The sequence below is a fragment of the Mustelus asterias genome, unplaced genomic scaffold, assembly GCF_964213995.1.
Source record: "Mustelus asterias unplaced genomic scaffold, sMusAst1.hap1.1 HAP1_SCAFFOLD_116, whole genome shotgun sequence".
NCBI classification, from domain to species: domain Eukaryota; kingdom Metazoa; phylum Chordata; class Chondrichthyes; order Carcharhiniformes; family Triakidae; genus Mustelus; species Mustelus asterias.
Window position 1 is genome coordinate 695,938 of NW_027590156.1, and position 17,141 is coordinate 713,078.

The following is a 17,141-nucleotide window of genomic DNA, read 5'->3' on the forward strand; positions in this document are numbered from 1 at the left end:
AATCACTGTGCCACAGTGAAGGGAGTTTGCCGCAAATTTCGGGTGATAACAATGGGCTGGATGTTGCTCAGAATGTGGAGCACTGCAGCAAAGTACAGAGAGACAGAGCAGCAAACTGGACTGAGAAATGGAGTCTGCAGACTGGAACTGGCAGCATGAGGAGAGGTTATTTAGTCTAACACTCACAGCAATCTACAACCCACCCCCATTACCGAGACAGTGAGACAGAGATTACAAACACTCACCAACACAGCTCCACTGAAACGTCCCAAGAAAAAGGGGGAATCTGTGGCTGTTCCTGTCCTGATATAGCCCCAGGACTGTCACTCAAACCCCCAACCCGGCCCAGTTCACAACTCAGCCTCTCAGCTTGCAGCTTCCTGCACCTCGAGCCAACCCTGTCCAGGTGTGGGAGGGATGTGGAACCACAGAGTGTGGGGAGGGGTGACCTCCTGCTGTGCCCAAATAGTTTCTCCTTCCCCTCTCCCATGGCACTCTAAGCTCTCAATGTGGACGGGTTGCTGGACTTTGCAGAGCCTCACTGAGCAGCGCTTGTCCCTTATCCTGGGTCACTCCCTCCCCCTGGGTTCAGTGTGTTCAGTTCGCTGCTTCTTTCCCTGCTGAACCTTCAGTTAATCAAAAACAGGAAGTGCTGGAAAACCTCAGCAGGTCTGGCAGCATCTATGATCATCCAGACTGGAAGCATTAACTCTATTCTCTCTCCACAGATGCTGAGATTTCCAGCATTTTCTGTTTCTGTTTCAGATTCCAGCACCCGCAGTATTTTCAGCTCTCTGCGTCCAGGGCAGGAAGCAGTGAGCATGGATCTGTCAATCACACATGAGGACGGCCTCAACCGGGATCTTGGGTTCATGTCACACTGTCTGTAACCCCCCCCACGACTTGCCGAGGGTTGCAAAATCTCACTAACTGTCCTTCACCTGACGAAGGGGCAGCGCTCCGAAAGCTAGTGGCGTTTGCTACCAAATAAACCTGTTGGACTTTAACCTGGTGTTGTTAAACTTCTTACTGTGTTTACCCCAGTCCAACGCCGGCATCTCCACATGCAGACAATACACACCTCTTTAATCTGCACTTAATCCTCTCTCCACTCACATTGCCTGGGCCTTTAAGACTTGATTACCTATAAAGACTCACATTCCAACCATTATCTTGTAAATTGAGTTTGTGTCTCTGTGCCCTGTTTTTGAACACGACTCCCACTCACCTGATGAAGGGGCAGCGCTCCAAAAGCTTGTGGCTTGTGCTACCAAATAAACCTGTTGGACTTTAACCTGGCGTTGTGAGACTTCTTACTGTGCTTACCCAAGTCCAACGTCGGCATCTCCACACTCTGAGTGGAAACAGAGAGAAGTAGGAGAGGCCAGAGGTGAGGAGAGAGATTTTATACATCTACAACTCAACAGGAACTTTGACAGAATTTCCAAACCCTGTGAACACATCAGCTCCAAGTTCCTCTCCAACTCACACACCATCCTGACTTGTCTGACATCCAGTACTGAAACAACAGAAATTTATTTCATTTAAATACTGGGAAGACTGAACCCATTGTGTTCAGTCCCCACTACAAACTCCACTCCCTCACCAACAACTTTATCTCTCCTCCAGGCAACTGTCTGAGGCTGAACCAGGCGATTCACAACCAGGGTGAAATAGTTCATCCCAAGATGAGCTTCCAGCCACATGTCCACATCATCATCAAGACCACCTTCATTCATAGAAGCATTAATAGTGATTAATTAATAATGATGAATAATAAAATACAGTGTAGAAGGAGGCCATTCAACCCATCGAGCCTGCATTGACAACAATCCCATCCAGGCCCTATCCACATATTTACCTGTTAATCCCCCTGATACCAAGCGGCAATTTATCATGGCCAATCCGTCTAACCGGCACATCTTTGGACTGTGGAAGGAAACCGGAACACCCGGAGGAAACCCACACAGACACGGGGAGAATGTAGAAACTCTGCACAGACAGCGACCCGAGGCTGGAATTGAACCCGGGTCCCTGGCGCTGTTAGGCAGCTGCACTAACCACTGTGCCACCGGGCCACATGTCAGTGCCATCGCCCGACTCCAGCCCAGTCTCAGCTCATCTGGAACCCTCACCCATTCCATTGTGACATCACACCCTCATCCATTCCATTGTGACGTCACACTCTCACCCATTCCATTGTGACGTCACACCCTCACCCATTCCATTGTGACGTCACACCCTCACCCGTTCCATTGTGATGTCACACCCTCACCCATTCCAGTGTGACATCACACCCTCACCCATTCCATTGTGACGTCACACTCTCACCCATTCCACTGTGACGTCAGGGCTTCACTCTCCAATCACAATCCCTGCCGGCCTCCCACATGCAGCCTCAATGGCGGCAGTCAGCCCGGGTCTAACACTACAAGCTGCCGCTCCATTTGGTACAAAGGGGGGGACCGGGAAGTTCATTTCCAGGTTTGAACAACATGTTTACAAAGCCTCTCCACCCACCCGCCACATTTATCATTCCCCGCACGCCGCCCTCTACCTCGTATTAATCTCGCTTCCAAACTAAAACCGGCCGTCTGTCCGTCGCCATTATCCGCACTGCGCATGCTTCAGGTTCCGCCCCTCATTCACTCCGATTGGTTGGAGGACCAGCCGCATCCGCTCCGACCTCCAGCCCCGCCCCCCATTCTCTCCGATTGGTTGGATGACCAGCCGCTCCGGCTCGGTCCTCCAACCCCGCCCCCTCCTCCTATTGGTCCGGAGCTGCCGTCAATCAGTCCCCGGGCATTGTGATGTGGAGCATGCGCAGTGTCATTGTTGTCCTTGGCGCTTGTTTGTCCCGGAGAAGCGGAGTCAGCGTTAGGCGGTGGCTGGGAGGATTTGGAAACACTTTGTGGATCCGCAAACCCTTCAGAATCATTGTCAGCTCCCTGGTTTGCAGCTGCGGGGCTTCTCCCTCCCTCCCTCCCGGGAACAGGCCCAGGTTAACGGCCCCATCCTGGCTCAGCCACTGGAGGATGGTTCACATCAGAGGATGGGGGAGGGGGACAATAAATAAGAGGTTACACTTTGGCCTCAAATCAATGAGGACTCTGATCTCTGGGAAGGAAGGAAACCCTGGGAGGTGGGCGGGGAGGATTCACAAACACCCGCTGGAGGCCCCAACACCCCCAATAAGACCCATTGGTTTTATTGTCAGTCTGCAGACAGGAGCTGGAGAACTGAACCCAGTAAGAAGTCTTACAACACCAGGTTAAAGTCCAACAGGTTTATTTGGTCGCAAAAGCCACAAACTTTCGGAGCCTTAAGCTCCTTCAGGTGAGTGGGAATTCTGTTCACAAACAGGGTATATAAAGACACAAACTCAATTTACAGAATAATGGTTGGAATCCGAATACTTACAGCTCATCAAGTCTTAAAACCACATCATGAACTGAACCCAGACAGAGGAGAGGGAGGGAGAAAACTGGGAGTGGAGGAAAGAAATGGTGGAGATGGGTTTGGATTTCAGCCCAGGGGGGAGGGAGAGAGTGTGGGACGGGGATTTACAAATTTGGGGGAACAAGAGAGGAAAAAAGTTCCAGAGAAACTGGAATTGTTCAGAATTTCTATCCTGTTCTGAGTGTGATGACTGTTCTAAACGTTTTTTACAGGATATTCGAAGTGAAGGAACGGCAGACAGAAAACTCAAACCGGACATCACATCTGACAAAGTCATTCAGTTCCTTAGGAGCTGAATATCATCGGTCTTTGAATGTGGAAGGAGAAATATTTGTCTGTTCTGCCTGTGAGCAAAGAAATTTAACATCAGTGTGACCGGAAAAGCATCGGGACAAACACACACCCGAGTGAGAGTGTTCCAGTGAACTGACTGTGGAAAGATCTTTAACCAGTTACACAGCCTGAAAAAACATCACACTTTTCACAGCAGGGTGAAATGATATGCATGTTGTGTGTGTGGACCAGGCTTTAACTGATCATCCAACCTGGAGAAGCACAAGGACACCAACACCATGGAGAAACCGTGGGAATGTGTGGATTGTGGGAAGGGATTCGGTTTCCCATCACAATTGGAAGTTCATCGGCGCTGTCACACTGGGGAGAGACCGTTCACCTGCTCCGTCTGTGGGAAGGGATTCACCCATTCATACAATCTTCTGACTCACCAACGGGTTCACACTGGGGAGAGGCCGTTCACCTGCCCTGTGTGTGGGAAGGGATTCACTCGCTCATCCCACATTGTGACACACCAACTTGTTCACACTGATGAGAGACTGTTTACATGTTCTGACTGTGGGAAGAGTTTTAAATGCAAAAAAGATCTGCTGACACACCAACGAATTCACACTGGGGAGAGACCGTTCACCTGCTCTGTGTGTGGGAAAGGATTCATTCAGTCATCCCACTTGCAGACACATCAACTTGTTCACTCTGATGACAAACTTTTTAATTGTTCTGACTGTGCGAAGAGCTTTAAAAACAAAAAGGATCTGCTGACGCACCAATATACTCACACTGGGGAGAGGCCATTCACCTGCTGTGTGTGTGGGAAGGGATTCAGCAGCCCATCTGCCCTACTGAACCACCAGAGAATTCACACTGGGGAGAGGTCCTTCACCTGCTCAGACTGTGGGAAGGGATTTATTAATTCATCCAATCTTCTGATACACCAGCAACTCCATACAGGGGATCGACCGTTCACCTGCTCTGAATGTGGGAAGGGATTCACCCGCTCATACAACCTCCTGACACACCAGCAGGTTCACAGTGAGGAGAGGCCATTCACTTGCTCCGTTTGTGGGAAGGGATTCACTCGTTCATCCAACTTATTGAATCACCAGCGAGTTCACACTGGGGAGAGGCCGTTCACCTGCTCCACGTGTGGGAAGGGATTCAGTCAGTCATCCAACCTGCTGACACATCAGAGAGTTCACAGTGGGGAGAGGCCATTTGCCTGCTTGGTATGTGGGAAGGGATTTTCTCATTTATCTTATCTTCTGAAACACCAGCGAGTTCACACTGGGGAGAGGCCGTTCACCTGTAATGTCTGTGGAAAGGGATTTATTCAGTCATCCCACCTGCTAACACACCAGCAAGTTCACAAACGACTGCAAGGTTTGGATTCTACACTTATTGATGCTGTTAATCATATCCAGGTCTGAATCATGTTCTTTCTGACTTTTTTCTTCTGTTGAGGTTCGATATTCTGAATAAATGTGAAATAGACATTTGATTGAATCATTGTTGTAGATTTTTGTCTTTTCCATTTGAGTGTTTAACGTCACCAGGCTGGAGCTCAGAAAGGGCAATCTGAGGGAGGATCACACAGTAGGAACAGAACTTCATTCTTGACACAGTCCTTCAGGGTCTCGCTGAGAGGGACAAACAGCACTTTGGTCTTTTTCGTCACTTTTCACTGACAGCAAAGTCCCCGTGTGGGTGAATCCTGAGGTGTGTGAGAAATGTGTCCCAGTCGTTCTTTTCCATGGTTCAGAGCTCCGAGACACGGAACAGAAGCTCCTTTACAACTGTGTTTAGAGTCAGGAAGAACAATGGTGAATGCTGGAAACGTGCTGTCAAAGATTGGTGTAAAACTGGGATCTATTCCTGACTGAGAGTGAAACGGCAGGTTTAGGTTTCCAGACTTAGAATGAAAAAAAGTCTGAAACATTTTAATGTGTGTGTGTGTCAGTCCTGGTTTATTGACCAGAAACTGGCTTAAAATAAATTGGTTGAAGTCTGCATTAAAGGAGGAGCTGGAGGCATTCAAAGGAGCCTGTTAACTGCTGGGACAATGAGACAACAATTTGATTCCCAGATAGAGAAGGAGCTGCAGTGTGTGTCCAAGAATTCTCAGTTTTGTTGATGTGTGCTTCCCATACACTATCCTTTTAAATAAACCTCACTCCTATCAGCCTTTAACCATTATAAACAGAACAGAGAGAAGCTGAGCAGCATCAGAGCCCTGACTGATCATTTAAGAATGAGTGATGTGTTCAGCTGAAGTTTCCTGTTGGTAGTTTTCTGGGTGATCTCCCTATTTTGATCATTCTCAGTGACCCCTGGGTGTGAACCTGCTCTCCTCTCTTTCAGACATTCACTCACTCACATCTCCTCTCTCTCAGAAACTCAATCGCGTAACATCTCTCATCTCTCTAACACTCACTGAACGTCTCTCTCTCTCTCCAGGCATTCACTCACACCTTACCTTCCACCTCTCTTACACTCTAACCTCGCTCCTCTCTCATTTTCACTTTACCTCTCTCCTCTCAGAAACTGTCTTCGTCACTTAATGTCTCTCTATCTTTCTTTCAAACACTCACTCATTTAACCTTCCTATTTCAGATAATGCTTAAACTTATTCATTGTTTTCTCTCTCTCATTATCTCTCTCTGAAAAAGCACAAACACACTTCATCCCTCTTCGCTGTCTGAGAAAACATCTAATTGATGGAGATTCAATCCTCTCTGTTTCTCTCTCCCACTTCCTCTGACAGGCCCTGACTCACTTTAAATCTCCTCTTTTCTAATAACCCTCTTTGGGAAAACTCATTTGTTCTCTAATTCCTCCTCATTTCTCCCAGTGATGACCCTCAGTCCATCTCCCAATTCAGTGAATGTGTTAAAAATCCAAATGATCTCCTTTCTTTATTGTTTAAAATGGGAATGGAGATGAATGTAATGCTGAGACTGGTAGCAATCTGTGTGGTTGTTCTTGATGCTGTCAGAGTGAGTTCACCCTCACAGGCAGGAAGACTGTTCACGGTGATAACATCAAACTGACGCCGGCTGTTTCATTCTCAGGTATCACAACTTTCTGTCTCTCTGCTGCCGGTTCCAAACCTCACATCTCACTTCTGAGCAGAAAATAAATCCAGGGACCACAATCTGGTGAGAACATCTGTCAATGCGGCCTGTATCTGTCCACAGAGTCAGGGCAGAGTCACACAGGTCACATTGTGGTGACATTTACAAATGAGCCTGTTATTTCTGTTCAGAGTTTCCATTCGCAGATATAACCAGCTGTGTCTGTGGATCAGTTACTGAATCATAGAAACACTACAGTGCAGAAAGAGGCCATTCGGCCCATCGAGTCTGCACCGACCACAATCCCACCCAGGCCCTACCCCCATATCCCTACATATATTTACCCGCTAATCCCTCTAACCTACACATCTCAGAAAACTAAGGGGCAAATTTAGCATGGCCAATCAGCCTAACCCACACATCTTTGGACTGTGGGAGGAAACCGGAGCACCCGGAGGAAACACACGCAGACATGAGGAGAATGTGCAAACTCCACACAGACAGTGGCCCAAGCCGGGAATCGAACCCAGGTCCCTGGAGCTGTGAAGCAGCAGTGCTAACCACTGTGCTACCGTGCCACCCACTGGACAGTTCACTCATCTTTGTGACATTCTGAATGTTTCTCTCCTAAAGTTTTAATATTTGAACTTTTCGGTCATAATGTGTCTCAAACAGAAGATTAAAATATTGTGTTTGATGAGCTGTCAGATCTCTTTCCTGTGTGTCTGTGTAACTTGCGAACTGGAGATAACCATGAGGAGGAACTGATTATTTTCAGTTCCTCTAACAGACACACCTCAGATATCAGAAATCTCAGGAGTTTCCCATGTCCTCATTATTCTCGCCTCGAGTATAACAGCTCTCAGTCAGGCCGAGTCAGTCGCATGTGTCTCTGTCATGATGTTTCCACTTGTATTTTATCACTCACCTCCCAGTGACACTCACCATAACACAGACACCTTAAAATATCATTGTTCCCTTACACTTTGTCCTCCTATTATAATCAAATGTTTGTTGGGCCTCTTGTCTCCCTTAATGTCAGATTACCTGCAGTTAAAATGACCTCAGAGACACTGAAACCGACCTTTGTGATGATTATACCAGACTCCAATCAGCCCCAGGAGCTGCAGTTGTAAAATACAGTAAGAGTTTTAACAACACCAGGTTAAAGTCCAACAGGTTTATTTGGTAGCAAATACCATTATCTTTCGGAGCGCTGACGAAGGAGCAGCGCTCCGAAAGCTAATGGTATTTGCTACCAAATAAACCTGTTGGACTTTAACCTGGTGTTGTTAAAACTCTTATTGTGTTCACCCCAGTCCAACGCCGGCATCTCCACATCATGACAACCATCGACGTTGTAAAATACAGCAGAATTGGAATAACAGACAGGTTATTGTCTGATAATGACAGTGGCAGAGTAACACACACCAGAATCTAAATACATTATATCAATAGACCATGACTCACTCACACTATCAAATGAAACCTAAACTTTGGTTATGGTGCACTAGATACTGACTGTATTATCATTCCATTGGATCTAATGCTGTGTTCGCTAACATACTGCAACGTGACTTATTATTTGAACAAACATTGTATTTGTTACACTCAGAGTAAGTCAGTGCTTTGCTATGTTGTCTCTGTGCTCCATCCCCACTCTGATTGTATTGGAGCCTGTGTGTGTCACTGTTACACTCAGAGTAAGTCAGTGCTTTGCTGTGTTGTCTCTGTGCTCCATCCCCACTCTGATTGTATTGGAGCCTGTGTGTGTCACTGTTACACTCAGAGTAAGTCAGTGCTTTGCTGTGTTGTCTCTGTGCTCCATCCCCACTCTGATTGTATTGGAGTCTGTGTGTGTCATTGTTACACTCAGAGTAAGTCAGTGCTTTGCTGTGTTGTCTCTGTGCTCCATCCCCACTCTGATTGTATTGGAGCCTGTGTGTGTCATTGTTACACTCAGAGTAAGTCAGTGCTTTGCTGTGTTGTCTCTGTGCTCCATCCCCACTCTGATTGTATTGGAGCCTGTGTGTGTCATTGTTACACTGAGACTCTCTCACTTGTTATTGGACAAGCAGCAAGTCACCGTCACAATGCCCGGCTAATTGACGGCAGCGCAGACCAATGGGCAGTACTGGAGGACCGATGTGGAGCGGCCGGTCCTCCAACCAATAGGAGCGAATGAGGGGCTGGGTCAGCTTTCACTGGCGCATGCGCAGTGAGAGTAATGGCGATGGACAGCGGCTTTTGTTTTGAGCTCGGAAATCTGTTCGAGGTGATTGGCGGTACGGAGAGAGCAATGGATCGTCCAGGTGGGTGGAAACGCTGCGTAACCATGTTGTGTAGGCCGCAAACCGCGAAAGAGAGCTTCCCGGACCCAGTTTGTACCGAGCAGGGCTGCAGCTCCTAATGTTTGTCCTGGGTTAACGTTCGCCATCTTTATTGGGGGCAATATGCAGCAGTGCGCACGTGCGGCCGCCATGTTTGTAGAGGGCAATATTGTCAATCAGTGGGAGAGCTTGTTCCCCAGTGTTCAGAATGGGGACAACTTGTCCATTTTTTTTGTTTCTATTCCAATTCAATCAAATTAAGTCCAATTCAGAGTCTCAACAAGTTGAGACATTCCCGATCCAAGCTGACAAGACAGGGCTCTCACCTGTCGGCACGGTAGCACAGTGGTTAGCACTGCTGCTTCACAGCTCCAGGGTCCCGGGTTCGATTCCCGGCTCAGGTCACTGTCTGTGTGGAGTTTGCACATTCTCCTCGTGTCTGCGTGGGTTTCCTCCGGGTGCTCCGGTTTCCTCCCACAGTCCAAAGATGTGCGGGTTAGGTTGATTGGCCAGGTTAAAAATTGCCCCTTAGAGTTCTGAGATGCGTGGATTAGCGGGTAAATATGTGGGGGTAGGGCCTGGGTGGGATTGTGGTCGGTGCAGACTCGATGGGCCGAATGGCCTCCTTCTGCACTGTAGGGTTTCTATGAGTTCTATGAGTTCCTGTCTTGGGCTTGATCTGTCTGTAACCCCACAGCTTGCCTGGACTTGCAGAATCTCACTGGCTGTCCTGTCTGGAGACAATTCACATCTCTTTAACCTGTGATAACGCTCTCTCCACTCACGTTGTTTGTACCTTTAAGACTTGATTAGTTGTAAGGATTCGCTTTCCAATCATTATTCTGTAAATTGAGTTTGTGTCTCTGTATGACCTGTTTGTAAGCAGATCTCCACTCCACCTGACGAAGGGGCAGCACTCCGAAAGCTCGTGGCATTTGCTACCAAATAAACCTGTTGGACTTTAACCTGGTGTTGTTAAACTTCTTATTGGGCCTGATCTACCTGATCCAAGCTGATTGGAGTAGGCATAGCTCCTCCTCCAAGGCTTGATCTCATTTGCATCTTAGCCAAAAGGCCGAGATGCCGCTTTTAAAAATTGCTTCAAATGCAGCTAAAATGTAACCTCATGACTTCAACCAAGCACAGCATGTCAATACTACACTTGATCTTAGCCAAAAGGCCAAGAAGCGAACATGTCCATTAAACTGCATCAACCCTCTGAGTCCCAATGTCTTATTGATGAGACAGAGCGGTGGCAGCGAAGGAAAAAGAAAGGGAAATAAAAACAGTAAATGCTGGAAAATCTCAGCAGATCTGACAGCATCTGTGGAGAGAGAATAGAACCAACGTTTCGAGACTGGATGACCATAGTCAGAGCTTGTACCGACTATGTCAACAGAGCACGTAAACTTCGACACCTCCATGTACCCTTGTACACCTCTATCAATCTACTTTGCTCCAAGGAGAACAACCCCAAATTATCCAGCCTAACATTGTAACTATAATTCCTCATCTCTGGAACCATTTTGATAAATCTCCTCTGCACCCTGTCAAGGAGCCTCGCATCCTCCATCATGTGTGGTGATCACTGGTTTGCACAGACCCAGGTATTCTGTGTTCCTGTCTGTGATCTCAACACATACTTACAATTGCAGTGACATCAGCCCCGCTCCCCGGGGATTTCTTCAACTGGGAGATTTTTCTCTGATGCCAATGCTTCTGATATCTTTCCAGCTGCAGGCTCCAGCAGGAGATTTTAATATTGAAATCAGTTAAATTGTTTCAGAGGTGAGTGTTTGTGACCATTCACCCACAATTTAGAGTTTTAAATGATGTGCTCTGTTATCTGTGCTCTGGTTCCACCTCTCTGGGGCTGTTGTGACTACTGTGGATCTGATTCCATGTCCATTCATTGCTGTTTCACCTCTGCCCTCCCTGATCACCTCTTTGATGCGACACTTGTTCCCGAGAACTCTTCAAGCACTTCCCGCATTTTCTGCATTTAAAAGGTCTCTCATCAGTGTGAATCTGCTGGTGTTTCAGCAGGTGGGTTGACTGAATGAATCCTTTCCCACACTCAGAACAGATGAAAGGCCTCTCCCCGGTGTGAACGCGCTGGTGCAGGAGCAGTCTGTATGACTGAGTGAAGCCTTGCCCACACTCGGGGCAGATGAACGGTCTTTCCCCAGTGTGACTGCGTCGATGCGTTGCCAGTTCAGACCTGGTGTTGTTAAACTTCTTATTGGGCCTGATCTACCTGATCCAAGCTGATTGGAGTAGGCATAGCTCCTCTTCCATTGTCATTGTCTAACTTCCTCTGCCTCTAATAATGGCTGTATTTTAGTTATGCTGCTGGTTTAGCAGCTTTATCTTAGAATCATAGAATCTCTACAGTGCAGGAGGCCATTTGGCCTGTTGAGCTTGCATCGACAACAATCCCACCCAGGCCCTATCCCTGTAATCCGATGTATTTACCCTGCTAATCCCCTGACACTACGGGACAACTTACCATGGCCGATCAACCTAACCCACAGTATTTTTCACAGTCAGGAATGGTTTATTTCTGTGTTATAGTCCAATTCTCTCCCACTTCTAAGCTTACATTGACCATCAAATTCTGCACCGTTTTTACTCCTGGAAATCATTATGTACATCATGAAACATTCGTCAGAATCTTGCTGCCATTCTCACCGGCAGGATCTTACGGTTCCGCCGACAGTGCACCCCTGCTGCGGGTCTCCCAGAGTGAGGGGTGTGTTCAACAGGAAGCCCCATTGACAACGGTGAGATCATAAGATCCTGTCACCAGCAGGCGGCCTCCCATCTCCACAAAACATGCCGCAGAGAGCGAGCAAAAACCCTGCCCATTTTCTCTAACCCCAGATACGGCCATGCGTAAACCAGTTGAGGTTTTGTGACAATCCAGCAGTTTTAATGGTCACTTTTTCCTAGTGCCGGCCCCACAAATTACCAGATTCATTCAGCTCAATTTCACAACCTGCCTTTGTGTTTTTGTGGGTTCTCTCTCACTCTCTTTTTTCTGTTTTGAATCAATTTCACAGAGTATTGGAAAGGTTCACAGGCAGGAAAGTCAAACCAATCACCACATCAAAATCTTGGAATTGGAAGAGGAGTATTTGCAGTTGGGAAATTCCACCCAAGCATCACATCAAAATCTGACAGAGTTGTGGAGTTTATCATAACCTGAATATTATTGGATTTTCATAGAATCATAGAAACCCTACAGCACAGAAAGAGGCCATTCGGCCCATCGAGTCTGCACCGACCACAATCCCACCCAGGTCTACTCCCATATCCCTACATATTTTAACCACTAATCCCTCTAACCTACACATCTCAGGACACTAAGGGGCAATTTTAGCATGGCCAATCAATCTAACCCGCACATCTTTGGACTGTGGGAGGAAACCGGAGCACCCGGAGGAAATCCACGCAGACACGAGGAGAATGTGCAAACTCCACACAGACAGTGACCCAAGCCGGGAATTGAACCCAGGTCCCTGGAGCTGTGAAGCAGCAGTGCTAACCACTGTGCTACCGTGCCGCCCCATTTTGAACATGGAAGGAAAAAACACCATTTACAGTGGGGAGAAACCATACACGTGTTGTGTGTGTGAACGAGGTTTCAGCCGATCATCTGGCCTGGCGAAACACATTCGCAGTCACAGCAAGGAGAAACCATGGAAATGTGGGGACTGTGGGAAGGCATTCAATTACCCGTCTGAACTGGCAACGCATCGACGCAGTCACACTGGGGAAAGACCGTTCATCTGCCCTGAGTGTGAGCAAGGCTTCACTCAGTCATACAGACTGCTCCTGCACCAGCGCGTTCACACCGGGGAGAGGCCTTTCATCTGTTCTGAGTGTGGGAAAGGATTCATTCAGTCAACCCACCTGCTGAAACACCAGCAGATTCACACTGATGAGAGACCTTTTAAATGCAGAAAATGCGGGAAGTGCTTTAAGAGTTCTCGGGAACAAGTGTCGCATCAAAGAGTTCACACGGATGAGAGACCTTTTCAATGCCCAGGCTGTGGGAAATGCTTTAAAAGTTTTGGGGAACTGGTGTCCCACCAACATGTTCACACGAACGAGAAGGTGCTCTTACTGTGGGACTGGGTTCAGACGATCATCTCAACTCACTGTACACCAGCGAGTTCACACTGGGGAGAGGCCGTTCACCTGCTCCAAGTGTGGGAAGGGATTCATTCACTCAGGCAACCTGCTGAGACACCAGCGTGTTCACAAGTAATTACAGTGATTGGATTGTGTAGATAATCACATCCAGCACTGAACAATGCTCATTGGAGTCTGTTTCTGCTGGTATTTATAAATGCCAGCCCAGTTACAGGGGATAATGTTCTGGATAAAAGTCACATAAATCAGCTTTGTGTTAAACACACAGTGTGTCGAGTCTTTTTAATATCTCTAACACGAGTTAGTTCCTTTTAAAACATCTCTCCCTCTCCCCTGTCTCCTCCATCCTCATCTCGAACAAGTGTGAGGAGCTCATGGAGCTTCTTTGTAAGATTGAGACAATCTGATCAGCTGCCTCTGCTTCCCTCTCTTCCACTATACCAGCCGGACCAGACTCTTTTTCTGAGCTCTGAACTCTCACCTTTCTCCAGATTCTATTCCATCTTCTCCCTTGCAACTTATTATCTAAATGGACAGAGACTTAGGGATGCTCCGGTGCAGAGGGGTCTGGGTGTCCTCATTCATGAGTCACAGAAAACTAGCATGCAGGTACAACAGATAATAAAGAAAGCAAATGGAATGTTGGCATTTAGAGTTAAAGAATAGATTATAAATGTAAGGAAGTATTGTTGCAACTATACAAGGCATTGGTGAGGCCGCACCTGGAGTATTGTTCACAGGTTTGGTCTCCTTATTTGAGGAAAGATGTTGTGGCATTGGAGGCAGTTCAGAGGAGGTTCACCAGATTGATTCCAGAGATGAGGGGTTTGTTGTATGAAGAGAGATTGAACAGTTTAGGCCGATACTATCTGGTATTTAGAAGAATGAGGGGAGATCAAATTGAGGTTTACAAGACGGTAAAAGGTATGGATAAAGTTGACGTGGAGTGGATGCTTCCTCTTGTGGGGGATTCTAGGATGAGAGATCATAGTCTGAGGATAAGGTTGAGGAGAAACTACGACTCCCAAGGGATTGTGAATCTGTGGAATTCGCTCCCCCAAAGTGCGGTGGATGCTGGGACAGTGAGTAAATTTGAGGAGTTAGACAGATTTTTAATTGATAATGGGATGAAGGGTTATGGAGAGAAGGCAGGAAAATGGGGATGAGGAGCATATCAGCAATGATCGAATGGCAGAGTTAGTTACACCACTTAGAACCATAGAAAAGTTATAGCACAAAAGGAGGTCATTTGGCCCATCTTGTCCATGCCAGCCCGAGGACACCCCGTTGCCCTTTCTAATCCCACCTCCTGCACCCGGCCAATAGCTCAGTAGCTGGCAGCACTTAAGGTGCAGATCCAGGTACATTTTAAAAGAGTTTAGGGTCTCTGCCTCCACCACCACCTCAGGCAGCAAATTCCAGTCACCCACCACCCTCTGCATAAAAAAGTTTTTTCTCATGTCCCCTCTACACCTACTGCCACTTATCTTGAATCTGTGTCCTCGGTCCGAGAAACATATCACATCTGCACACTCACACCGGTATCCCAAAATAATGGGTCCATGTGCTGTCTAAGACAGTCACTCAAATTTTCAAGTGATATTAAGGTGGTCTCTCTATGAAGATGTTTGCTTATCTCTCTCTTTGGTTCCAATAGTTTCTTCCTTCAGGTAGTGGCCAGATTATCAGATTCAGTTTTGATTTTAAGTTCACAAGCAAGAATACAAACATCTCCAAGGGAAAACTATTACTTGTCTCATCTCCACTTTCCTAACTTCACTAGAATGTACGTGGATATCCAGTTCGTCTGTTCCATTGAACGAGTCCCAGAGTGAATTATTCCAAATCCCAATCGCTGGTGTGAATTTTTTCCATCTTTGATTCCAAATGGGGCTTCCCATTCTGTCTGTTTCAGGAGACTGCGGAAACTTTACTGTCCAGTTAGACTCTCACACAATGGTGTAATTGAGATCAGAGACAGATGTATCAGTTTGGGGGGGGGGGGGGGGGAACACTCAAATCTCCCGTTCCCAGGAATTCTGTCTTAAATGACAACAAATCAGATGAAATAAAATCTTCAAAAACAGAATCTTTGGATTAAATTGTCACCGTGCTGCCTGATCGTAAAAGGGTGAAGCAAATGCTCACAAGTATGCACAATTGTGTCAATTTGATTCTCAGGTCAAAAATGAACCTATCACCATTTCGATCTTATTTTGCCCAAATGTTTTTTTTGTTTTTCTTCAAGTGTCTTTCCAAATAACTGGTATAACTCAAGAAAAAATAAACCAAAAAAGGTACCTCTTCAACCTTCTTAGACGAAAGAGTTAAAGAGGGTAGACCCTCTCACAGCTTGTGAGTTTCGAGACAAAACTTCAAAGCTGAAGTTGATTTTCAGGGAATCAAACATTTTCGCACCTTTTCCAATTGTACAAGTAAATTGTGATTCACTTTCAGGTTCACTTTCACTCAGTAATTAGAACATTTCACTTTTCTCAGCACGGGAGCTGGCAGCATTTTAGATTCAATACCAATTGTTCACTTCTCTTGTCACTGGTGTGTGGAGAAGATCATGTTCGCTGCAGATCTGTCAGCACAGAAACCGCACTGTGCTTCTGGATACACTCAGTCTGCAAGTAGCTGGAGTCTTTTAAACATGACCCTTGCGAAGGCCTTCCCAGTGATGCTAAGGAGTGAGATGTCCCTGTAGTTGTTGCAATCTCTATCACTGCTGTTTCTGTATATTGTGAAAATTTTCATGTCACATATCTCCTGTGAACCAGTCTCACACCCCAAAAGAGGAGGAGGTTGTGAAGATGTGGCAGTGGATGGGACTTTGTGTTTGAGCAGTTCAGCTGGAATTCCATCCTTGCTGGGAGCCTTTCTACTTGCTCAGCAATCAATGGCCTTTTCCAGCTCAAATGTTGAGGGTTCCTTGTTGAACTCAACCATGTAAGAGTTTTAACAACACCAGGTTAAAGTCCAACAGGTTTATTTGTTAGCAAATGCCATTAGCTATCAAATAAACCTGTTGGACTTTAACCTGGTGTTGTTAAAACTCTTACTGTGTTTACTCCAGTCCAACGCCGGCATCTCCACATCAGAACTCAACCATGACAGGAAACTGCAGGAGAATCAAACAGAGACTGTGTGATGTCTGTGTCTCAGTATAGTTCACAGGCCCGGTGGCACAGTGGTTAACACTGCTGCCTCACAGCGCAGGGACTGAGGTTTGATTCCCGGCTTGGATCACTGGCTGTGCGGAGTCTGCATGTTCGCCCTATGTCTGCATGGATTTCCTCTGGGTGCTCCGGTTTCCTCCCACAATTTGAAATTCTCGCTCAGTGCACCCGAACAGGTGCCAGAATGTGGCGCCTTGGGTATTTTCACAGTAACTTCGTTGCAGTGTTAACGTAAGCCTATTTGTGACAATAAATAAATTTTAAAACTTTAAACTTCAAACCAGCGGGACTTCTGTCGATGAAAACATCACCATCTGCCAATTTCAGGGGGCCAAGTTTGGTGCTGGTAGCACCACTTTCTTGATCCCATCAAACACAACAGAGATGTTCATTATCACAGGCAGTTTGGAATTATTGGTGTCGGATTGTCCGGTGTTTATTAGCCGCGTATCTCCCTGTTTCAACACTTCTTTCAACTGATGCAATGTTCCAGCTGTTGGGTTTATGTTGTCCATCAGGTTGGCTTTTTTTTGCTTCAATGACAGGTGTCATCTCTGCTGAGTGGGTCTCAAACCGGTCTTTGTTGTGGGTTCCACCTTTACCAAATGTTGCTGCTGCTGTGTCAGAAATGATTGAACTCAGCAACT

The 17,141-nt window shown here is 46.7% G+C and overlaps 2 protein-coding genes and 1 non-coding gene across 3 annotated transcripts in view; 1 reads left to right on the forward strand and 2 right to left on the reverse strand.

Annotated features, from left to right (window-relative positions):
* Positions 1–17,141, reverse strand: part of LOC144484579 (uncharacterized) — a 104,980-nt gene that overhangs the window by 2,412 nt on the left and 85,427 nt on the right. The window contains 1 exon segment of the mRNA XM_078203061.1: positions 11,412–11,421. Within this exon segment, the coding sequence (XP_078059187.1) occupies positions 11,412–11,421 (10 nt within the window).
* On the forward strand, positions 2,855–5,253 carry LOC144484588 (uncharacterized). The gene is made up of 2 exons (XM_078203068.1): positions 2,855–3,336; positions 3,672–5,253. The coding sequence occupies exon 2, from the start codon at positions 4,032–4,034 to the stop codon at positions 5,178–5,180; it is 1,149 nt and encodes a 382-aa protein (XP_078059194.1). The 5' UTR covers positions 2,855–3,336; positions 3,672–4,031; the 3' UTR covers positions 5,181–5,253.
* On the reverse strand, positions 10,148–10,346 carry LOC144484599 (U2 spliceosomal RNA). The gene has a single exon (XR_013496096.1). It is a non-coding gene; the product is annotated as a U2 spliceosomal RNA (small nuclear RNA).